The sequence below is a fragment of the Sphaeramia orbicularis genome, chromosome 24, assembly GCF_902148855.1.
Source record: "Sphaeramia orbicularis chromosome 24, fSphaOr1.1, whole genome shotgun sequence".
Taxonomy (NCBI): domain Eukaryota; kingdom Metazoa; phylum Chordata; class Actinopteri; order Kurtiformes; family Apogonidae; genus Sphaeramia; species Sphaeramia orbicularis.
The window spans coordinates 46,677,250-46,703,182 of record NC_043979.1 but is presented as its reverse complement, the minus strand read 5'-3'; the positions used below and the strand labels follow the sequence as shown (position 1 = coordinate 46,703,182).

General features: G+C 37.0%; 1 protein-coding gene across 1 annotated transcript in view; it reads left to right on the top strand.

Moving 5' to 3' along the window:
• fam184ab (family with sequence similarity 184 member Ab) overlaps positions 1-25,933 on the top strand; it is a 219,361-nt gene that overhangs the window by 7,715 nt on the left and 185,713 nt on the right. The window contains exons 3-6 of the mRNA XM_030128825.1: positions 5,106-5,345; positions 7,411-7,494; positions 10,944-11,195; positions 21,830-21,965. Coding sequence (XP_029984685.1) covers positions 5,106-5,345; positions 7,411-7,494; positions 10,944-11,195; positions 21,830-21,965 — 712 coding nt within the window. The remainder of the gene's footprint in view (positions 1-5,105; positions 5,346-7,410; positions 7,495-10,943; positions 11,196-21,829; positions 21,966-25,933) is intronic.

Below are 25,933 nucleotides of genomic sequence, written 5' to 3'. Positions count from 1 at the left end.
CCCCATGTGGGGTCCCGACCCCAAGGTTGAAAAACACTATTAAACAGTTTAGATCAGTAGATGGCTTTGGTCGATGGTGGATGTTTGGGTCTTTTCCAACTTATACACAAACAAAAGCAAATTTCCAATGCAAAATATCACTAGAAAACCAACCAAAACAAACAAAAAAACCCAGAGGAAATTCCCACTATTACACCGTATACTACTATATATAGAAATACATGGCATTAATTTCAGTGTTATTTACACATTGGAAAAGGAGTGGGAAGAAATAAAGCCTTACAACTGTTGTTAAGGTAGAGTACAAGGAGAACAAACTGTGATTGTGTGATTATTTGTTGCATTAGGAAACGAAAAGCAGCTGAATTAAATAAAAGAAAAACATCTATTTCCATTTCCAGCACTGAGACATGTTTGTTTATTTGTCTCACCTGCTTCAGGAAAGTATTTCTGATGAAGAAACAATCGAGTAAAAAGTGTCTGATACATAATCAGATGGTGATGTAGCAGTAATGACAATAGTACACGAATAAAAATACACAAGTGCAAGGACATTCAAACCAGCACCTCAGCAAAAGTCCAAAAACACACCAGCTCAGCAGGTGAAAAAACTGCATTCTGCAAAGTTGGACGGAAACAAGCTTCATTAAATGAGAAGAAAGGCATCTGAACACATTCAGGATCAGAGATGAGTGTTTAGATTCAACAAAATGAAACGAGTAATTTATATAATCTGTATCAAATGTATGACTCAGTGGTAGAAGAAAGATTCGGATCTGTTACTCAAATACACCGAAGAATCTCAGAAATACTGGCCTGTTTTCAGCTGTCAGTCTGTTTTCCAGTGAATCCAAGAGGGTTTTAAAAGAATGTATTTAATATTTACCTCCGCCAAGGAACGACGGAGGAGGTTAGGTTTTCATCAGGGTTTGTTTGTCTGTCTGTCTGTTTGTTTTCTGTTTGTGTGTCTGTTTGTTTGTTTTCTGTTTGTCTGTCTGTTTGTTCGTTTTCTGTTTGTCTGTCTGTCTGTCTGTTTGTTTGTTTTCTGTTTGTCTGTCTGTCTGTCTGTTTGTTTGTTTTCTGTTTGTCTGTCTGTCTGTTTGTTTGTTTTCTGTTTGTCTGTCTGTTTGTTTGTTTTCTGTTTGTCTGTCTGTCTGTTTGTTTTCTGTTTGTCTGTCTGTTTGTTTGTTTTCTGTTTGTCTGTCTGTTTGTTTGTTTTCTGTTTGTCTGTCTGTTTGTTTGTCTGTTAACAAGGTAACTTGAAAAGTTATGGACAGATTTGGATGAAATTTTCAGGAAATGTTGATACTGGCACAAGGAACAAATGATTACATTTTGGTGGTGATCACACTCTCCAAGTGATTTTGTATGTATATTTTCAACTGTGTAATTTTGTATATGAAGAAGTTATTTTATTTATTTATTTTTGCATATTTTATGGTAGTTTTTACTCTGTCCTATTTACTTTTACATGTTTACCTCCACCAAGGAACGGCAGAGGTTATTATGTATATATATATATATATATATATATATATATATATATATTCATAAACTCCACCATTTCTTGGCGGAGGTTATATTTTCATCGGAGTTTGTCTGTTTGTTTTCTGTTTGTTTGGCTGTTTGTTTGTTTTGGCTGTTTGTCTGTTTGTTTTCTGTTTGTCTGTTTTCTGTTTGTCTGTTTGTTTGTTTGTCTGTTTTCTGTTTGTCTGTTTGTTTGTTTTCTGTTTGTCTGTTTGTTTGTCTGTCTGTTTGTTTGTCTCTTTGTTTTGGCTGTTTGTTTGTTTTCTGTTTGTTTGTCTGTTTGTCTGTTTGTCTGTTTTCTGTTTGTCTGTTTGTTTGTTTGTCTGTTTTCTGTTTGTCTGTTTGTTTGTTTGTTTGTTTGTTTGTTTGTTTGTTTGTTTGTTTTCTGTGTGTCTGTTTGTTTGTCTGTTAGCAAGATAACTCAAAAAGTTATGGACAGATTTAGATGAAATGTTCAGGAAATGTTGATACTGGCACAAGGAACAAATGACTACATTTTGGTGGTGATGGGGGTGGACTGACCTGCCTTGGTGGAGGTCTGCGCTCTCCCAGTGCTTTTCTACTTGATCCTTTTACCTTTCTCATGCTAGAAACACAGAGAACTGAGTATCTGCATGTCATTCTACCATGTACCACCGACTGAATGACAATAAGTCTGAGTCTTAAGAAGGAGAATTTTAATTAAAAACTCTAAAAGCACACTTTAAGGTCCTGTTTATCACTCACATTCACCATCAACACCAGTGGAAATATGTGGTTTTCACTGAACAGGAATGAGATAAGCTGAAATCTGAGAGGTGGATGCAGTTTTCAGACCAACGGAGCGGGGTAAAAAGTGCAGTATTTGTACAAAGCTGCATAAAATGAATGTAAAATTAATGGGTAGAATTAATAATTAAAGTATTAATGCGTTGCCAGTTCAGCACAATGTTCACTTCTACATGTTCAATTTAATGCATTCAACGATATAATCGGGCTGTTTTCACCACTTTTACATCATTCACCTGGAGTTTTTATTATCCGATCACAGTCACGAAACTATGTAGAAACGTAAAACAGGATCAGGACACTACGTTTTTTTTTTGTTTTTTTTTATTTTGCAGTTGTAGGAAAGCACATTGCAGCACATTTAACATCGTTAATGTAAGTGGAATCAAAATTAGGTTTCGTAATAATATACAGTCGTGGAAAAAATGATTAGACCACCCTTGTTTTCTTCAGTTAATTGTTCATTTTAATGCCTGGTCCAACTAAAGGTCCATTTGTTTGGACAAATATAATAATACCAACAAAAACAACTCATAGTAGTTTAATTTCAGAGCTGAGATCTATCCATTTAACATGTTTTCTGGATAAAAACCAAAATCACTTCAGTTCTTCCATCAGTATCTATGGCATTGGACTGACAAAAACAGTGCTTTTATTCATTCCATGTTTTCTTTTCTGTCTGTTTTAGTCACATGATACACACAGGAGTTAGCACTGGACTGCATAACCCAGTGTTTTTCAACCATTTTTGTCTTGTGACCCCATTTTAACATCACAAATTTCTGGTGACCCCAGATATTCAAAACCGAGACTTTTTTTTTTTTTAGCTAAAATTAATTTGTTTTTGGTCATGTAATAGTTTGCTATACTATGTTGCAAATAAATGTTAATTTTAGAGGACATTTAGTCTATATAATGTCTATTATTGTGGACAGAGGCAGTAAATCCAGGTGTAGATTACTGCACAAAGGGAGAATTTTCTTTTCCTTGGTCAGGATATGTCCAGTCAGTTTGGCTGTGATTTACAAGGAGGACAATTAATACTGAACAAACAAGAACTGAAACTATGAATTATGAAAGAGCTGCAGCATCTGAAACTGACCACAGTGAACATGTGACAGATAAACAGAACCACAGTGCTGCAGTTTCAGCTTCAGTTTGTCTGATATGTATTGGGATTGTCTCTGTCAACTCACCATATATTTTTTTATTAGCAAGTTTATTTTTATTTTATCTTATTTTTATAAATTACTAGAAATTTCAAGTGACCCCATTTGAATTCCAGGCGACCCCATGTGGGGTCCCGACCCCAAGGTTGAAAAACAATGGCATAACCCAGTGGTTCTCAGTCTTTTTCTGTCGGGCCCCCCTTTGGAGCATGAAAAATCTCCAAGCCCCCCTCAACCCCAACAACATTGTACCTGTGGTGCAATTATTACTTTTATTGAAAGAAACATCAATATCGTAAGAATACTTTTTGCTTTTCCTTGAATAATTTGTTGTGCAAATTAAAAATAACTTAGATTTTTGATTGAACAATACAAATGAACTCAACATGACTGCCCCCTGAGACATTATTTTTCAAAATAAAAATAGGAAATGTGTAATTATCTTACAACTATGACAATAAGGTTAATTTTTTTTTTAGAACAACAAACACATTTTGGTAACAAAGACGAACATTTTAACAACATCAGTGGCTGCGATGAGCCTGTTTACGTTGCACATCTCAGAACATCAAAGTGCAAACAGTACAAACTGTGCAAAAACACAAACATTGCACATTTTTCTTTCCCAGTCCAATCCTTGTCCATTCTCCAAACCTAAACTCTTGGTCTAGTCTAGTGACAGATCACCATGGCAGTAGATTTGTGTGTTGTACGTCCCTAAAATGAGTCCAGGGTGCTCCAACACTAAAACATTAGTTCCACCTGCTACATGTTCGAACCTGAAGAAAAAATAAACACTAGGAATGATCCCATGCCCCCCCGGCAAGCCTTCGCACCCCCCTGGGGGGGCCTGCCCCACTTTTTGAGAAACACTGGCATAACCATTGTTTTTGATGACTTTTGATGGTCTAATAATCTTTTCTGCAACTATATTGTACCGGCATGACAGTCCAATGTGATCAACTAGAACAGCATTTGGAGAGCGCAGACCTCCACCAAGGCAGATCTGCCCCCCCCCCCCCCCCCCCCCCCCCCCAAAATGTACTCATTTGTTCCTTGTGCCAGTATCAATATTTCCTGAAAATTTCCTGAAAATCTGTCCATAACTTTTTGAGTTATCTCGCTAATTAACCAACAAACAAACAAACCAACCCTGGCAGAACCATAACCTTCTTGGCGGAGGTAAAAAGGACCTCCAGTTTTCTTTTTATTCCTCCCACAATCCCACCCTACCTAAAAGAAGACAATCCTTAATGTAAATCCAATATTGACAAGTAGTCGTGGGGCCACATTTTGGGTACAGTACTCGAGTACAGTACAAGTACTGAGTAGTTGAGTATAATAATTGGTTCCCTTCGACCACTGGACACTGATGGATGTTACATTTTGACGTTCAGACACTGACTCACAGGGCTGTTACTGTTCAGATGGAGATGGAGGCGTCTGGTACGAGTGTGTTTGTCGGTTATGGGGGTTAATTCATCGCCGGCGCTTTGGCGTGTAGAAGGTCACGTATCCCCAGGCCAGTACATCAGCACCTGGCTTTGAGCTGTTCAAAGTTCACCCGCCGTGTGAGAAGCCTCCAAACCCATAAATCGATGGTCCTGTTAGCTCAGCGTTCGCTCCTGTTTCCCTCGGCAGCACACGCAGCGAGTGGTTTCCATGTCGAGGGAGGTGGAGGAGATGAGGCGGTCCTTCGAGGAGAAGCTGCGTACGTTCAGCCAGGCCCAGTCCCAGTTCGAGCAGGAGAAGAAGGTGGCCCTGGAGGAGCTGAAGGCCCAGCACCGCCAGGAGATCCAGGAGCTCCTGCGCAGCCACCAGAGCCAGAACGCCAACTACAGCAAAGACCAGGAGAAACTGGGACAGCTGCACAAAGCCGAGGTAACACAAACACCAAGCGGCGCGGAGCTCGCAAAGTAGAGCAGCCGCTGAAAACCAAAGCAAACGACCAAATCACAGCAGGGAAATGCAAAGAAAAAGTGGGACAGGAGTCGGAGAATTATCAGGTCATTTCACCACATCGCCCACGTCATTCCAGTCACACCAGGAACACTCAGTGGGTTTAGATGACACTTAAAAAAAAAACAAAAACTGGACTTTAAAAGTACAGAGAAACAGGAGTCAGAGTCAGAATAGCCTTTATTTTCAGTGTGCGTACAAAGAAGCCTCCAGACAAAACACATATTAGACATGTCTACAGTAGGGTCGGGAAGCTTAGATGTAAGGCTGATGAAAGGCATCTTGATACAGTATCTCTGATCCGATATATTAAAGCAGTGGTTCCCAACCTTTTTTAGCTCCTGACCCCATTTTAACATCACAAGTTTCTGGTGACCCCAGACATTCAAAACAGTGACTTTTTTTTTTTGCTAAAATGTTTATTTGTTTTTGATCATGTAATAATTTGCTGTGCTATGTTGCAAATAAACGTTAAATTTACACGACAGCTATATAATGTATATTATTGTGGACAGAGGCAGAAAAGCCAGGTTGAGATTGTTGCACAAAGGGAGAGTTTTGTACAGTCAGTCTAAAGGCTGCAAATTAATACTGAACAAACAAGAACTCAAACTATGAATTAGGAAAGAGCTGCAGCATCTGAAACTGACCACAGTGAACATTTGACAGATAAACAGAACCACAGTGTTTCAGTTTCAGCTTCAGAGTTTGTCATGTCTTTTATGAATTGTCTCTCTCAACTCACCATATATTTTTTATTAGTAAGTTTTTATTTTATTTTTATCAATTACAAGAAATTTCAGGCAACCCCATTTGAATTCCAGGTGACCCCACATGGGGTCCTGACCCCAAGGTTGAAAAACACTGTATTAAAGATACATGTGTGGCATCTCATGATGCGATGCGATAAGATTCACACCCAAATCACGATACAGAGCAATTCAGCACATTCTGATTGAACACATTCATTCTGGTAAAAAAAAAAACTTAAAAATGCAGTGCAGTTCAATGAGCTTGATTATTTATTTATCAAATCAGACCATGACTTTTTCCAAAGTGTCTTTAGTTCAGTTTCAGAACACGTGCCTCACATTCAGTCAGCTGAAAAAGTTTGGGCTTTGTTTGCAACGTTGTTTCTCTGTTTGTTTCTAATTCAACTTCTTGCTCCCTCGCCGAATCCATTTGTAATGAAATGTATTTGTAATGAAGGTAAAACAGAAAAAGGTTCTGTCACTTTAAGAGACACCTGTGTAAGGTATTATGGGATGTGCTGTTGGATCTGTATGACACTGTTTAAGGAAGTATCTCCAGTATGTACGGCAGTATTCAGTACAGCTGATCCAGTAAAAAGCACCCGTTCATAAACCACATGTGTTCTCCTCCTTCTATGTCACATTCACATACACACAGTACAGGATTCATCTGCACATGCTCAGTCCATCCATCAGCTCAGACTGTTAGTGTACAGTGTACACATCTGCGAATCCACAGCCCACATTTACGTGGGTCTGAAGAAAAGAAGAACTTTACCCAAATAAACAGTAACACTTTTAAATGAGAGTAAAAATATATTCTATTGAAGGGATCGAATTTTATCGATACAAACATTCAATAACCGATGCATCGCGATAGCATTCCAAACCTTTCATTCACTCGCAGCTTCTCTACTGGTGCACTGGGATTGTGCACACATGTGTCGATGTATCGGATAATCTTCTCATGCCTAGTCTACATCCAATCTACAGTAGGCCCATAATTACATAAATACTGAACTCCCCACTTAGAATAACCTATTATATCATATCATATGTCAGAGCAGCATTCATAAAGCTCTCCGTCTCTCCACATATTATATATTATACTAAATACACTGCATATCATAATACATTATTCATAATCATATCATATAACACACTTTACATGCATTATATAATCAGAGGGTTAACCCGTCTGGTCCTCATTGACCTGTTGTGTTCATGTGTTGCAGGTGGATTCTCTGACGGAGCGGGTGGAGGAGCTCAAACAGGACAAAAAGAGGCTGGTGGAGGAGTACGAAGCCAAACTCAGCAAGGTACGGAGCATTATAAAGATGGGGTTATGTCTGGGATCAGACCAGGTGTAGAACATCAGACACTAATGTTGCATTCCAAAGTGCCGGAGGTGAATATATCTCACTTGGAGTTAACTACATCCCACCTCAGAGTATTCCAGGTGATTCATGGTGAACATAAACAACAAATATGGACGACCGCAGATCTAAGCTCCTATCTGCTTCGTAACTGAAGAGACATTCTGACTGTCGACAGTGCAGTGTTGTCACATACGCAAACCAGACGGAAGAGGCCAAATGACGGATGAGCTGATTATACGCTGGGAAGTTTTTTTCATTGCAAACTTAAAAACTGTGCACCGCCATTGTTGTGTTGATGTCATTTTACTGAGCTGAACGTTGGAAACTTCCCGTCTCCCAGCACTCTGGAATGCAGCATAAGTACATTTGAGCAGTAAAATGTCCTCTGTGGGTGCATCATTGAACATTTCAGTGACTTTTGTGTGTATAGTAGAAAATTATGCATGATTATTTTTTCTTTGACCTCCTTCACCTAAAGGTTTACAAAAATACTTAAAGATTACCATATTTTTTAACCTCCAAATCAAAAACATTTTTATAATTGTAGTGGTTTTCTAGTAATATACACAATTTCTGCACACAGAATTCTTTTGAGTTTGCAGAGTACGGTGGCCCAGAAGTGCAATAGCCCAAAAAATGATCCACTATAAGAAAAAAAGAACAGCCCAAAAAATTATCCACTATAAGAAAAAAAAAGAACAGCCCAAAAAATTATCCACTATAAGAAAAAAAAGAACAGCCCAAAAAATTATCCACTATAAGAAAAAAAAAGAACAGCCCAAAAAATTATCCACTATAAGAAAAAAAAAAAACAGCCCAAAAAATTATCCACTATGAGAAAAAAAGAACAGCCCAAAAAATTATCCACTATAAGAAAAAAAAAGAACAGCCCAAAAAATTATCCACTAGCCTAAAAAATTATCCACTATAAGAAAAAAAGAAGAGCCCAAAAAATTATCCACTATAAGAAAAAAAAAGAACAGCCCAAAAAATTATCCACTATAAGAAAAAAAAAAAAGAACAGCCCAAAAAATTACCCACTATAAGAAAAAAAGTGAACAGCCCAAAAAATTATCCACTATAAGAAAAAAAGAACAGCCCAAAAAATTATCCACTATAAGAAAAAAAGAGAACAGCCCAAAAAATTATCCACTATAAGAAAAAAAAGAACAGCCCAAAAAATTATCCACTATAAGAAAAAAAGAAGAGCCCAAAAAATTATCCACTATAAGAAAAAAAAGAGGATCGCCCAAAAAATTATCCACTATAAGAAAAAAAGAGAACAGCCCAAAAAATTTTCCACTATAAGAAAAAAAAGAGGATAGCCCAAAAAATTATCCACTATAAGTAAAAAAGAGAACAGCCCAAAAAATTATCCACTATAAGAAAAAAAGAACAGCCCAAAAAATTATCCACTATAAGAAAAAAAGAACAGCCCAAAAAATTATACACTATAAGAAAAAAAAGAACAGCCCAAAAAATTATCCACTATAAGAAAAAAAGAACAGCCCAAAAATTATCCACTATAAGAAAAAAACCCATCATCCACCTTTTCGGTTGAACTGAAAGGGTGGATGATGTTTTTTTCTATCGTTGTTTGGACCTGTGTAAAACCTGACTAAACAAAGCCTGAGGTCATGTTATATTGTATGTCCAGTCCATATAACAGATGCAGTATGTGCATATTTGCAGTTAACAGCCTGAGCCAAACCTTTGTGGATAAGTCATGGTTAAAAATGACACCTTTTGGCACCGGGGTTTGTGCGTTTCCTGGAAGTGTAGTTTCCTGTAGAGGAAGTGAGAAAGGTAAAATGGCACAAGTTAAGTAGTGCATTTAAAAGCCATACATTTCAATAAAAGCATCTTTAACGATGCTCAGGCTCATCCTCCATTTTGGCTTCAACTTTCGCTCTCTTGATTATTTGAGTATGAGGCTGCATTATGATGGCGACGACACTGTTCGAGCCAAACCAAATGTTGCTGACACAGTTTCAATGTTGAAAAAAGTCCAATGTTAAAGGAGAGATGAATTAACCCTTTAAGGACTACCATTATAACAGGCCACCCAGATTTTTTATTTATGTTGTTTTTGTAATAAAAGCGTCTTTTTTTGCCAATTTAGCTTTTTTCAGCAAGAACTTAACTTTCAAAATCTGGTCATTAATTATCATTATTATACATAATAAATGCTTAAAACAGTATTTTATAGTAAAAAATAAAAGAAACAGCCTTGAATCTTTTTTTTAAATCATATTTACCATGAAAACCAACTGAAAATGTGCATAATGGAACTTAAACTAAACTTACAACTATTTTACATTTTAGTTTGTTTAAATTTTTCTGTGTCCATGTTCCAGCTTCTTATTTTTAGTTCTTTCTAGTCATCTTTAGTCTGTGTGATGGGTTAGAGTTCATTAATTATCATTATTACATGTAATAAATGCTTAAAACAGTGTGTTATAGTTAAAAAAGAAACAGCCTTGAATTTTGTTTTTTATCATATTTACCATGAAAACCAACTGAAAATGTGCATAATGGAACTTAAACTAAACTTACAACTATTTTACATTTTAGTTTGTCTACGTAATTCTGTGTCCATGTTCCAGCTTCTTATTTTTAGTTACTTCTAGTCATTTTTAGTCTGTGTGATGGGTTAGAGTTCATTAATTATCATTACTATATATAATAAATGTTTAAAATAGTATGTTACAGTAAAAAAAGAAAAAGAAAAAGCTGTGAATTTTTATCATATTTGCTATGAAGTATAACTGTAAATGTGCATAATGAAACTTAAAGTAAAATTTCAACTATTTTACATTTTAGTTTGTTTAGATTACTCTGTGTCCATGTGCCAGCTTCTTATTTTTAGTTACTTCTAGTCATTTTTAGTCTGTGTGATGGGTTAGGGTTCTAGTTTAATCAATGAACGATAGAAACCAGAAAAATACAGATTAAAAACATTGGAAAAAAAAGGCGAAAAAACTCCCCAAAAAAACAGGGAAACTCAATGGTATAAAAACAAAAAACAAAAAATGGTAAAGCACACTAGTAGAACACCCCAAAACAGCACTATTACTATTATATACAATTATTTACAAGAAGTGCCGACTAAAACCAGCTAAAAACTCGCTAAAACGCTCCTAAAGGTAATAAAAAATCTTCCATTTCTCTCTCACTGACTGCACTCTGCTGCTCTCTGGTCCTCCCACTTCTGCCCCTCCCCCTCAGCCAGTGCAGACGTCTACCCTAATGTGTTACAGACCTGATAGTGACCTAATATCAGCTTTCAGATGATGTTTGAATGTTGTCCTGACGGTGTTTAGAAAACTGTGGCTCCGCTGACGCAGTGGTCCTAAAAGGGTTAACATGGACCTACTGTTTGTCCTCAGGCCCAGGCCTTCTACGAGCGCGAGCTGGAGGCCATGAAGAGAACCCAGCAGCTGACCGCCGACAACCTGTTGGCATGGAAACGCACCGAGGCCGAGCTGCGGCGGGAATTCCAGACCCAGGAGGCGGCGCTCCAGAAAACCCTGGGAAAGCTGAGGTCCGAGCTGGCCCGGGTGTCCGACGAGGCCCGGGAGAACCGAGAGAAGTCCCACAAACTGCAGAGTTCACTGAACACAGCAGAGGGCACCATCAAGGTGAGGAATCTGAGTAGTGTGAGTAATCTGTGTAATCTGAGAAATCTGTGTAATATGAGAAATCTGAGTAATCTGAGTAATCTGAGAAATCTGTGTAATCTGAGAAATCTGGGAAATCTGTGTAATCTGGGAAATCTGAGTAATATGAGTAATCTGAGAAATCAGAGTAATATGAGTAATCGGAGTAATCTGAGAAATCAGAGTAATATCAGTAATCTGAGAAATCTGAGAAATCTGTGTAATATGAGTAATCTGTGTAATCTGGGTAATCTGGGAAATCTGAGTAATATGAGTAATCTGAGTAATCTGAGAAATCGGAGTAATATGAGTAATCGGAGTAATCTGAGAAATCGGAGTAATATCAGTAATCTGAGAAATCTGAGTAATCTGGGAAATCTGGGAAATCTGAGTAATGTGAGAAATCTGAGTAATATGAATAATCTGAGAAATCTGAGTAATATGAGTAATCTGAGAAATCTGAGTAATCAGAAATATGAGAAATCTGTGTAATCTGAGATATCTGGGAAATCTGAGTAATATGAGAAATCTGAGTAATATGAGAAATCTGGGAAATCTGAGTAATATGAGAAATCTGGGAAATCTGAGTAATATGAGAAATCTGGGAAATCTGAGTAATATGAGAAATCTTTGTAATCTGGGAAATCTGAGTAATCTGGGTAATCTGGGAAATCTGAGTAATCTGGGAAATCTGAGAAACCTGTGTAACCTGAGAAATCTGAGTAATCTGAGAAATCTGGGAAATCTGAATAATCTGAGAAATCTGTGTAATCTGAGAAATCTGGGAAATCTGTGTAATCTGAGAAATTTGAGTAATCTGAGAAATCTGTGTAATCTGGGAAATCTGAGTAATATGAGTAATCTGAGAAATCAGAGTAATATGAGTAATCGGAGTAATCTGAGAAATCAGAGTAATATCAGTAATCTGAGAAATCTGAGTAATCTGAGAAATCTGAGTAATCTGTGTAATCTGAGAAATCTGTGTAATCTGAGAAATCTGTGTAATATGAGTAATCTGTGTAATATGGGTAATCTGGGAAATCTGAGTAATATGAGTAATCTGAGTAATCTGAGAAATCGGAGTAATATGAGTAATCGGAGTAATCTGAGAAATCGGAGTAATATCAGTAATCTGAGAAATCTGAGTAATCTGGGAAATCTGGGAAATCTGAGTAATGTGAGAAATCTGAGTAATATGAGTAATCTGAGAAATCTGAGTAATATGAGTAATATGAGTAATCTGAGAAATCTGGGAAATCTGAGATATCTGGGAAATCTGAGTAATATGAGAAATCTGAGTAATATGAGAAATCTGGGAAATCTGAGTAATATGAGAAATCTGGGAAATCTGAGTAATATGAGAAATCTTTGTAATCTGGGAAATCTGAGTAATCTGGGTAATCTGGGAAATCTGAGAAACCTGTGTAACCTGAGAAATCTGTGTAACCTGAGAAATCTGAGTAATATGAGAAATCTGGGAAATCTGAATAATCTGAGAAATCTGTGTAATCTGAGAAATCTGGGAAATCTGTGTAATCTGAGAAATTTGAGTAATCTGAGAAATCTGTGTAATATGAGTAATCTGTGTAATCTGAGTAATCAGAGAAATCTGAGTAATCTGAGAAATCTGAGTAATCTGTGTGATTTGAGAAATCTGAGTAATATGAGTAATCTGAGAAATCTGGGAAATATGAGTAATCTGAGAAATCTGTGTAACCTGAGTAATCTGAGAAATCTGGGAAATCTGTGTAATCTGAGAAATCTGAGTAATCTGTGTAATCTGAGTAATCTGAGAAATCTGTGTAATCTGAGAAATCTGAGTAATCTGTGTAATCTGAGTAATCCGAGAAATCTCTGTAATCGGAGAAATCTGAGTAATCTGAGAAACCTGAGTAATCTGTGTGATCTGAGAAATCTGAGTAATATGAGTCATCTGAGTAATATGAGAAATCTGAGTAATCTGAGAAATTTGAGAAATCTGAGTAATCTGACAAATTTGAGTAATCTGAGAAATTTGAGTAATATGAGAAATCTGAGTAATCTGAGAAATCTGAGTAATCTGAGCCCCTGTTGCTGATCAAAGATAGGACTGATCGATTATCTGTAATCTGGGCGCCCTGAAGGGGGTAAATGTGGCAAATTCATGGGTACATATGTTCCCTAGTACCTATGTTCACCGGTGCATATGTTTTTATGTTATATAGTATCTATCTATCTATCTATCTATCTATCTATCTATCTATCTATCTATCTATCTATCTATCTATCTATCTATCTATCTATCTATCTATCTATCTATCTATCTATCTATCTATAGTATTAAAGACATGAGTGTTTGATGAAATACACCTTTGACAAAACCACAGATTAAAACATTTGCAGTGAGCTCGTTAAAGTTCAACTCAAATCTATTATCTTCCAACAATGAACTCATCGCAGGAGTCCAAGGATTAAGAGATATGTTCATAGACTGAGGCTGTTATTAAGAGATTATTGTGATTATCTGAGCAGCGGTACATTATGGAGGCTTTGTCCAGTCTGCCAGGCTGCAGCAGGCCCACATCAGGCTGGATGGTTGGCCCTCACGTGTTTGTTTACCTCCTCATGTTGGCTTCCTGCAGAAGAACCCTCGGCTGGACTGGCTTTTCCACCCTCTGCTCCTGCTCTGTTGTGCCTTCGTTATCTGGGTTACACTTAATTGCTCCGATAACTAATGAAATTATTAACTCCAGGCGCGCCGAGCACAGCTGACCTTGAACGTATTCTCAGCATCACTGGGGGGGGGGCTCTTCCTGTCTTCAGAGCAATCAGTGATAATTTCACCAACTTCATAACAACAACAACAGACCTACTTTAGCGATCCCCCCCAGGAGCATGTGTCAACTTCACTTTCAACTCTGGAGATAATCCTGGGAGTCTATTCCAAAGACTGTGCAGAAATAAAGAGGAGAATTAAAAAAAAAAAAAAAAACCCTCTACCTGACGTAGGAGCACAGTGGGTCTATTTTTACCTCCACATTAACGCTGTCAGACGGGTGGGATGTGGGCCAGCGCCTCGGAAAAATACGAAATATCTGACAAATGAACGGAAAACTGGGGAGAGTACCTGTGTTCCCTGGTACCTATGTTCCCTGGTACCTGTGTTCCCCGGTACCTATGTTCCCCAGTACCTATGTTCCCTGGTACCTGTGTTCCCTAGTACCTGTGTTCCCTGGTACCTGTGTTCCCTAGTACCTATGTTCCCTTGTACCTATGTTCCCTTGTACCTATGTTCCCCGGTACCTATGTTCCCCGGTACCTATGTCCCCTGGTACCTATGTTCCCCGGTACCTATGTTCCCTGGTACCTATGTTCCCCGGTACCTGTGTTCCCTGGTACCTATGTTCCCTAGTACCTATGTTGCCTGGTACCTGTGTTCCCTAGTACCTATGTTCCCTGGTACCTGTGTTCCCTAGTACCTATGTTCCCTTGTACCTATGTTCCCTTGTACCTATGTTCCCCGGTACCTATGTTCCCCAGTACCTATGTCCCCTGGTACCTATGTTCCCCGGTACCTATGTTCCCTGGTACCTATGTTCCCCGGGAACTATGTTCCCTGGTACCTATATTCCCTGGTGCCTATATTCCCTAGTACCTATGTTCCCTGGTACCAATGTTCCCCGGTACCTGTGTTCCCTGGTACCTATGTTCCCTGGTACCTATGTTCCCTGGTACCTATATTCCCCAGTACCTATGTTCGCCGGTACCTATGTTCCCTGGTACCTATGTTCCCTAGTACCTATTTTCCCCATACCTATGTTCCCTGGTACCTACCTGGTGCCTGTGTTCCCTGGTACCTATGTTCCCTGGTACCTGTGTTCCCTAGTACCTATGTTCCCCATACCTATGTTCCCTGGTACCTACCTGGTACCTGTGTTCCCTGGTACCTATGTTCCCTGGTACCTATGTTCCCTGGTACCTATGTTCCCTTTTGCCTATGTTCCCTGGTGCCTATGTTCCCTTTTGCCTATGTTCCCTGGTGCCTATATTCCCTAGTACCTATGTTCCCCGGTACCAATGTTCCCCAGTACCTATGTTCCCTGGTACCTGTGTTCTCTAGTACCTATGTTCCCCATACCAATGTTCCCTGGTACCTACCTGGTAACTATGTTCCCTGGTACCTGTGTTCCCTGGTACCTATGTTCCCTGGTACCTGTGTTCCCTGGTACCTATGTTCCCTGGTACCTATATTCCCTGGTACCTGTGTTCCCTAGTACCTATGTTCTACATACCAATGTTTCCTGGTACCTACCTGGTACCTATGTTCCCTGGTACCTGTGTTCCCTGGTACCTATGTTCCCTGGGACCTGTGTTCCCTGGTACCTATGTTCCCTGGTACCTATGTTCCATGGTACCTCTGTTCCCTGGTTACTTTTCTGATTTGGTTTAATTTCATACAAACAGATGATCACATCGAGTGTCATATGCTGCGTTTACACTGCACGTGTCCCAATACTTTTGTCCATATAGTATACACATATACATATATATATATATATACATATATATATACCGTATATAAATCTCCTGTAAATGTGTCCTCCTTTCTGTCTGACTTTGCTGAAGTGTGGTGAATTTCTTGTCACTTGTGGAAAATTCAGATGTTGCACCACCTGTTCCCTAATCTCAGGGGGTGTCATTACTGCCCCCCCGCCCCTCCAGGGTCCTTCTGCGTCTGTAAGTCGCTCTTTCAGACCTCCATCCTGTCCTAATCTAACCCTGGTCGGATCCACTGGTCGCTGTTGTCTCCCTGCTTCAGTGTTCCCTGTCATTCTCTTTAAGTCTATGAGTTCGTTGGTGAATCTCCAGAGAAACACAAGCAAACGCTGGTTGGGAGAAGCCCAGACAGACCTAATTACTGCGTGACTGTGTGCAGGCTTCCGTAGGTACATGCACGCCAAAAATTACAAATGATCCCCAGAGTGGAATCCTCCACTGGAGCGATGCTAAAGTGCTGCTGTCACTGTGGGTGGCTGCAATACTTCCTGTCAGGTGGAGTCGGTGGGAGCTTTTCAGCAGATAAAACCACACATCATCAAACCAACACTTTGCATTTCCTTTTATATTGAAATAGAAACGCAGGATTCAGCCTCTTCTGCTTTGGGTGACTGACAGAAGGGACGATGTGTTTGGTTTTTTTTGGGCTGAATATGTAGCAGAGGTAATGATTAAATCTCTGTAACAATTACTGAAACAACAGCCCAGAAACCTCCATACAAGCAGCCCATTAACCCTTTCATGCACACTGGTCACTCCAGTGGACAGTTATTCTACAGCTGTTCTCTTGTATATTCATGGATTTTGTTGTTCTTTTTTTTTTTTTTTTTACACATATCTTTATTAAAGTTTTAAGACACTCCATATCTTTTCTGACATGAATTGGTAACATTATGTAGATCTCTCCTGAGCATAAACCCCCAGAATCACAAGGCCTCACCATAGTTTTCACACAATTTATCAGTAAATACATGTTTCTGTGTCAGAAATTAAATGTGTGGTGTCCAGCTGAGTGGACATTTTTACAACTTCATGTAAAATAGGTTCATAAGAATTTTTTTTTTTCTTTTTTTTTTGTTTTTTTGTTTTATGTTTTTTATTTATTTATTTATTTCAAACATGCAAAAAAACAAACAAACAAACAAATAAAACATTCAAATGGACAGAATCTATCTCTAAGCACATAGAAGTCTGAATTTCACATGGTCGAAAAGGAGTAGGAAGAAGTCTAAACTTATTTAATCCAACCCCTCAGTGCTTTTACACCTTTATCACTGACTTGATACAAGAGTCAAACAATAATATTTTCCTAATTTTAACATCAAACCAAAACTAATACATAATACAGTAACTGAATTACACCCAACAGTATGATCATGTCAGTGCAGTCATACAAACAGACTCCAAGGCTTTATTTATTTATTTATTTATTTGTTTTTCAGAGGAAAATTTTCAATCGCTTTGTTGTTTTCATGCCTAAAGAGGAATAAAAACTAATAGGAAAACATTTTGATTAAGGTTCTCATCATTTGTGCATGAAAGGGTTAAAGTGCTTTTACTCCTGCATTAGACTGAACCTATGGGGACACCCACAGACTGAGTGGGTTTTCCACAGACTGGAGACAAATGGAGGAAAAAACGTGTGGGAGCGTTGACGTTTGGAAACTGAAACCACTGCAGAAGTTTGTTAAAGTTGAACAGAGCTGCGTCCAAACACATCTGAATCCAACTGACTCCATTTAACCTGTTTAACTCTGACCATATTTTCAGGGAAAAACGCCTAAACAGACAAACCCAAAGTAAATGAAGAATTCCTTCACAATAATAAGGTTCATATGGATGTTCTTGGTGTCTGTGGACATTTACAGACTTCACAGAATCTAGTCCCATTGTCTAAAATATTGTATCTATTACTCTGCCTGAGTAAACTGGAACAAACTAAAAGAGAAATTGGAATTTTTTATCCTCGCCTGTTTTTTTTCCGGCTGGATTGACGATGATATGCATAAATTAAATGTTCATATCGGAGATTTTTAATAGCGTATATTTCACCCCACAAAGATTAAAAATCATGTTTGAACATTAAAGTTTGCACTAAAATACACTTTTGATGTACTTTTATTAACATTAGGGTCTAAACTTTGAGCAAAAGATGAAGAAAACATCCATTGTCCTGATTTATTCTATTTTTATAGTAGATGAATAGTAATATAATTTTTTCGGCCTGCAGGCGGGACGATAGGGCTAAAGGGGTTAAAAAAAACAGCAAAACAAAACAGCAACTTCGGTTTAGGAACAGGAAATGTGTCGTTTATTTCCAGAAAATATCCAGGTCCCATTCACTGTATTTGGAGGATTGAATAAACGTAGCAGTTGTTGTTTTGTACGTTACTGCTCTGTGTGTAAGGTTTCAGTGCTCATAGAAGGTTCTGATGTCGTCTGTGGACTGTATTACACTGGTCAACAACACATGTATTGTTTCAGTTTTTTGAGCTGATTTAGGATCGTTTTGGTGCTGAATCCAAAAATCACAAGAATTTTGCTCAATCAGGTCAACTTTCTGAACTATGCTACATATTGGCTTTTGAACATTTTTGCTTACATTTATGGGCATTTTCACATCATATGATACAAAATTCTTTCATATTTCTTGCAATAAACGAGTTCTGAAGATTTTACTTTTGCCAATTTATGATGAATGTTTTTTTTAATATTACAGGTGAATGAAATGGCTTCGACTAGAAGATCTTGCAAAAATAAGCCTGACGTATTCTGCTACATCTGCGCTGAATACACCATTGTACCTAACAGGAATCAAGTCACAAGTTTCATAAAGTGTGATTACCAGTCTTATTTTGGTATTAATTATTATATTTTGTGAGAAGATCAAATTTTTCAAAATCAAATTAGCAAAAAAACCCTGACCTGATTGAGAAAAACAGACGTCATTTTTGGATTTAGCGGTGCAAAATGGTCCTAATTCAGTTGAAAAAACCTAGACAACTTGCAAAAAACATTTTTTGTAACCCAGTGTAATATGAACCCTCAGATGCATGAATGGATCTGAATTAGAGCTGCACAGTATATCGTATGAGCATCGTCATTGCGATGTCCGTGTGCACAGTAGTCACATCGCAGGTCCTGCAATGTGTCAAACAAGAGAAAATGAACGCAGATGAAGACTCGGTGCCAAAAAGAAAAGCAGCGTCAGTTATCTGGAACTATTTCAGCTACAATACAGGGTCTGCACATGACGTCACCGCTAGCAGAAGTCACCGCGGTTACGCCCACTGAGTGGACGGTCTGTGGGCCACAACCAGCCCACCGAACGGACCAGTCTGACCAGTCCATTTGTAAAATACAAAAATTACACTGAAGATATTTACAATCAAGGATGTTAAAATCATTTGAGTTCAGGTTCCACATACAGACTAATATGATCTACAGTGGATCAGACCAGTCAAATATTATCATAATGACCTAAATAAGGACAATTCTGACAAATAATGACACATTTTTCCTTCATTTTAGCACAAAGTAAAATTACAGCATGAGAATGTTAAATTTACAAACTGTAGTTAAAAAAAAAAAATGTGAATAACATGAACATCCATGAACGACCTCAAGTGTCTTAATGAAATAAGTGCAATTTTAACAGTATTATGCATATTATTAAATATTTTGTGTATTTGTAGATCTGTAAGTTGTTATGTACATGTGTAAATGATAAACTGAGATGGAATATTGTTGAAATTCTGCTTATTTTTCAGGTTGTACGTGGATGTTCATGGTATTCACATTTTTTCTCATATTTACATTGTAGCTAACCGGCCGACAGGCTGTTAGCTACTGTCGTCATGCGGTGTCGTCCGTTACAAAACTTTCAATCGTCCTCTTCTCCAAAACTACAATTCCCATTGACTTCAAACTTGGTATACAGCTTCTTTATGATGATGTCACCAAAAGTTAGTGAAATTATTTGGATCTGGATCTGATTCTGGATTTGGTGCCACTTTGAAAAATGTCCCCATTATCAGAGATAGGAAGTGGATGGATGCAATAACTCAGTAAATATAAATGATCTCCAGTGTAAATGTCTCCAGTCCAGCCCTGATGGGGAGACGACCCAAACATAATGTCCACATGCTGATCAGGATCTTCTTCTGGATCTGGAACTGACGCAAAATTTCACATGGGCTCTTATGGGGAAAACATTTCTATCGTCTTTTTCTCCTAAACTCCAGTTCTGATTGACTTCAGACTTGGTATACAGCTTCTGTATGATGATGTCACCAAAAGTTAGTGAAATTATTTGGATCTGGATCTGATTCTGGATTTGGTGCCACTTTGAAAAATGTTCCCATTATAACAGACAGGAAGTGGATTGATCCAATAAATCAGTATCAATGATATCAAGTGTGAATTTGAATTTTTTACAGATCTGATTGGAATATGAGCAAAACATGGACTATTTGTGTAATAGAATAAATACACAGAACTGGGGGAGAATAAATGGATCTGGATACATTTCCCAAAGCTTTGAATTTGGCCCCTTACATACAGGACCATTGGTCCGATTTTTGTTTTTCAGATGTTGTCACTGTGTCTGTTCTGTAAACCTGGAGGTCAGCGGTGCACCACCTGCCTCTGTCGGCTCACACACACATGAACACACACACACACACACACACACACACACACCAGGTCTCATGTGTGTGTGACTCCTCTGTGGTTCTTATCGTACTGTGGTTTCATTGTCTTAGCCGTGGCAGCTGTAATTAAGTTTGAGACTGGCTGTTTGATGGAATTGAAAGATGTGAAATTGGCTCTCATGAGTTCTTCCACAGCGCTGTGTGTGTGTGTGTGTGTGTGTGTGTGTGTGTGTGTGTGTGTGTGAGCATGTCAAATCTGTCCCTGCAGTCTGCTTCCTATTAATTGCGCAGCAGTCGGCGTTTACATTCTTTATCTTCAGTATTACTAATACACCACCAATACCAGCGTGCACCAAGGTTAGAATAGTTTGGATTTTTATGTATAGTTTAGTTTTATTTAGTTTTGACTTTTTTTTCTCTAATTCAGTTAGTGTTAATTCATTTTTAGAGCAGGTTCGCTAGTTTTTAGTCGTTTTCATTTTTTTTTTTCTAAATACTTTGTTTTAGTATTAATTTTAGTTTTGTCGTATCTTTTTTCTTCTTCTCCGTCATATTCAAATACCATAAATTTATCTATTTATCTATTTGTATTTCTATTTTATTATTATTATTATTATTATTATTATTATTATTAGTATTATTGTTATTATGGTTTTTTTTAATGCTTTTATTGTGCTTTTATTCTTCTGTACAGCACTTTGGGTCACTGTGGTTGTTTTAAAGTGTTTTATAAATAAAGTTGGATTGGATCTCCACTATTATCACTAACAGATCAAACACATAAAGCTGGGTTTTTAAAAGCTGCTTTTGTTTCTGTCGGGGATGTTTTTAGATTAGATTAGATTAGATTAGATTAGACTTGATTATATTCGAAATTACCTTAAATTATTACATTACATTACATTTTTTTACATTACATTAATTTAATTAGGTTAGATTAGATTATCGAAAATTAGATTAGATTAGATTAGATTGGAGGTTAGATTAGGTTAGACTCAATTAGATCAGATTAGACGAAACTAGATGGGATTAGATTACATTAGGTTAGACTAGAGATTACATTAGATTATATTACATTACATTACATTACATTACACGAGATAAAATTACGTTAGATTAGATTAGATTAGGCCAGTAGCAGCACAACAATGAATTATTATTATTATTATATTTTTTAATGCTTCTATTAGTTTTTATTGTGCTTTCATTCTTCTTTTCAGCGCTTTGGGTCACTGTGGTTGTTTTAAAGTGTTTTATAAATAAAGTTGGATTGGATCTTCTCTGTAATCACCACCAGATCAAACACATACGACTGTTTTTAAAGCTGCTTTTGTTTCTGTGGGGGCTGTTTTCTTCGAAGGCAGATCTGGCTGATAAGTGTGACCATAACAGCTGTTTTCTTGCGCTCTGTGTTAATTTCCTCTCCAGGACCTGACCAAGCAGCTGGACGAGGTGACCCAGAACTCCGAGATCGTGGAAATCCGTCAGAAGGAAGCGGAATGTGAACTAGAGGCAGCCAGAGACCGGGTCCAGCAGCAGGCCACCGAGATCCTGCTCAAAGCCAGTGAGTCCACTGCCCCAGTTCTCCTGGTTTTAGATTACATTACATTACATTACATTACATTAGATTAGATTACATCACAGTAGAAATTACATTAGATTACATTAGATTACATTACATTAGAAATGACATTAGATTAGACTACACCAGACTAGACCAGACTAGATTAGATTAGATTAGAAATTACATTATATCAGACTAGATTAGATTAGAGATTAAATTAAACTAGATTAGATTAGATTAGATTGGACTAGATTAGATTAGAGATTAGATTAGACTTGACTAGATTAGATTGGAGATTAAATTAGACTAGATTAAAGATTTGATTTGATTCGAGTTTAGATTGGACTAGATTATATTAGAGATTAGATTAGATTAGATTAGATTAGACACGATTAGATTAGAAATCACATTAGATTAGACTAGACTACATTAGATATTCAATTAGACTAGATTAGTGATTACATTAGATTACATTAGAGATTAGATTGGACTAGATTAGATTAGAGATTAGATGATATTAGATCAGACACGATTAGATTAGAAATTACATTAAACTATACTATATTATATTAGAGATTAGATTAGACTAGACTACACTAGACTAGATTAGATTAGATTAGATTAGAGTAGATTAGACTAGACCAGACCAGACTAGACTACATTATATTATATTAGATTAGATTAGATTAGATTAGATTAGAGTAGATTAGACTAGACCAGACCAGACCAGACTAGACTACATTATATTAGATTAGATTAGATTAGATTTGACTAGATTGGACTAGATTAGATTAGACTAGACTAGCATAACAATGAATGTATACATAAGAAATATTACAAGAAAATACTGATAATAATAATTACAAAAACAATAGTTAAAGCATAGTCAAATGTACATTACAAAATATTAGTAGAACAAAGTAATACTAACAAATAATAACTAAGTAATTATGTTATAATATTATAATATGCACAGTATGTGCATATATATGTAGCCTATATATTTATGTGTGTGTGTGTATATGTAGTTTAATAATCACAGGATAAAAGTTATAATGAAGTGATAATAGTAATAGTAGTCGTAACAACAAGATATTAAAAAATAAGTATGTAAGTATAATAATAATAATAATAATAATAATGATAATAATAATAATAATAATAACAAAAATTTGGGGAGGGTTCTCATCCGTGTAATGTATTTTGATTTTTGAGGGAATGCTGCTGAGTGGTATCTTTTGTGGTATTTTTTCTTGGTGACTTAAAAAAAAAAAAAAAAATTGCCAGGCTTGAATTTTGGGTCCAATAAAATTGACTTTTTGTGAACTTTCAGGGGGTGTTCAATGAGGTGAGAGAAAAATCATGATAATAATAAAAATAATAACAGAACCATGCGATTTTAATAGGCCCTCGCCGGCTAGTGCCTGTGTGGCTCAGGCCTAAAAAGAGTAAGAAGAAGAAGAAATAGGAAAAATAAATTGCAAATAAATAGCCGACATTGCAGCCCAGTTTCTGTCTCTGAGCCTTCCCTTGTTTTTTCCTTCATGTAAAACCACACAGACTTGTGTTTGAACTCCCTGCTCATACGTACACCCCCTCCTCCCCCAGGACTCTTCATGCACATATCATGCGAACACACTAAACACATGCACTAAGCTGCGCTCATTTGGTCCGAGGCCTCGAACGTTTAATGGCAGATCTGTGTATGTGAACGCCGACAGAATTCCCAGACCGTCAGAGGAGGAGGAAACCCTTCTCACATCAATTATGCCTGGTTTAAGGTGTGTGTGTGTGTGTGTGTGTGTGTGTGTGTGTATGCCTTGGGTAAATGGATCCGTGTTGGAATCTGATTTAATATCTTGTGATTTCTCACGTCGGTACTTTGTGCAACAACATGGCCTAAGCATTACTGTCTGAAACGTGTGAGCAACATCAGCACCGTGGCACCATATTCCACTCGGCCCATTAGCTCCTATGAGCCGCCCCTCATCCAATGAGAAATCCCCCTCCCCTGAAGCTTCACTGCTTCCATGTTACAGATAAATACGACTCAGCCGGTTAAAACCACTGGCTGAGACTTTTATCCTGTTGGCGTAAATCAAAAGTCCTCATTTATTAAAACTTTAAAGCGACTGGAGTTGTTTTGGTCGACTGGTTTAGAGGTTTTAATGATGATTTTCAGTAATGGAATCCCCATCTTATTAAAACCTGGATCATATCTTAGTGGGGTTTTTTTTTTTTGGTCAATTATATCTCTTCGGTTTGTGAACAAACCAAAGTGTGTGCACAGAATAGACCAGGATGTTCAAACAGGACCCTCACATATAACTATAACACTTTAAGTCTATAACATGGTTATTATCGTTAACGAAACCTAACGAAATGACGAAAACTAGAATTGAAAAAACATTTTCATTAACTGAAATAAATAAAAACTATAATTAAAGAAAAAAATGATAACTAACTGAAACTGTATTGTGTGTTTACAAAACTAACTAAAACGTATAAAAATTATGGATAAAATTTCCTTTGTTTTCGTCAATGTTGGATTGATACGAAAGTGATTTATTTCGTTGTAGCAATTTTATCTAGTGTCACCATACAACACTTTTTGGTCCGTCACTTGTGTTCACTTGTGGTTTCCAGTCGTCTTCTGGTCCCCACTCTGCCTGGAAACATGGAGACTAAAGTTGGGAGAAAGCAGCAGAGTCCTGTCTGGGATTTATTTGAATACGACGACAGAGAAAAAGAGAAAAGAGACGACTGAACTATAACTAAACTACAACTAAGCATTTAGAAAATAATGAAAACTAATAAAAAACCAGCAAACCTGCTGTAAAAACTAATTAAAACGAACTGAATTAGAGAAAAAAAAAAAGGCAAAACTAAATAAAACTAAACTAGAATGAAAAATCCAAAACTATTAGAACCTTGGTCTTTATTATAATGGACAATAACAGTCTGTGAAAAGAAGTGGATTCAAAGCTCTGACATAAAAATGTATAAATATTATATTGATGTTTTTATGTTAAATCCTCATGAACAGGACATCTTACAGCTGTAGACATAATGTGTCCCAATATTTATGTCCATATAGTTTAGAAACATCAATATTTCCTTAAAGTTTGATGGGAGATTTTTCTTCCTCAGTGAGATGTGAAGAAAGTAGATGGTTAGTTGTGGCAGAAAATTAGTATTTAATGATGATTTTCAGTAATGGAATCACCATCTTATTAAAACCTGGGTCATATTTTAATGTTTTTGGTTTTTTTTTGGTCAATTATATCTCTTCGGTTTGTGAACAAACCAAAGTGTGTGCACAGAATAGACCAGGATGGTAAAACATGTTCAAACAGGACCCTCACATATAACTATAACACTGGAAGTCTGTATCAAGGTTATTATCGTTAACGAAAACTAACGAAATGACGAAAACTAGAATTGTAAAAACATTTTCATTAACCGAAATAAAAAAAAAAAAAGTAATTAAAAGAAAAAAAATGATAACTAACTGAAACTGTATTGTGTGTTTACAAAACTAAGTAAAATGTATAAAAAATTCTGGATAAAATTCCCTTCGTTTTCGTCTTTGTCAAAGTTGGACTGAGACGAAATCGATTTATTTCCCCCAAGCAATTTTCTCTGCTGGCACCATATGATATTTAAGGGTCGGTCACTTGTGGTTTCCAGTCGTCTTCTGGTCCCCACTCTGCCTGGAAACATGGAGACTAAAGTTGGGAGAAAGCAGCAGAGTCCTGTCTGGGATTTATTTGAATATGACGACAGAGAAGAAGAGAAAATATATAAGAAAAAACTACAACTAAACTAAAACTGAGCATTTAGAAAATAATGAAAACTAATAAAAACTAGCAAACCTGCTGTAAAAACTAACTGAAATGAACTGAATTAGAGAAAAAAAAAGGTCAAAACCAAATCAAACTAAATTCTACTGAAAATCCAAAACTATT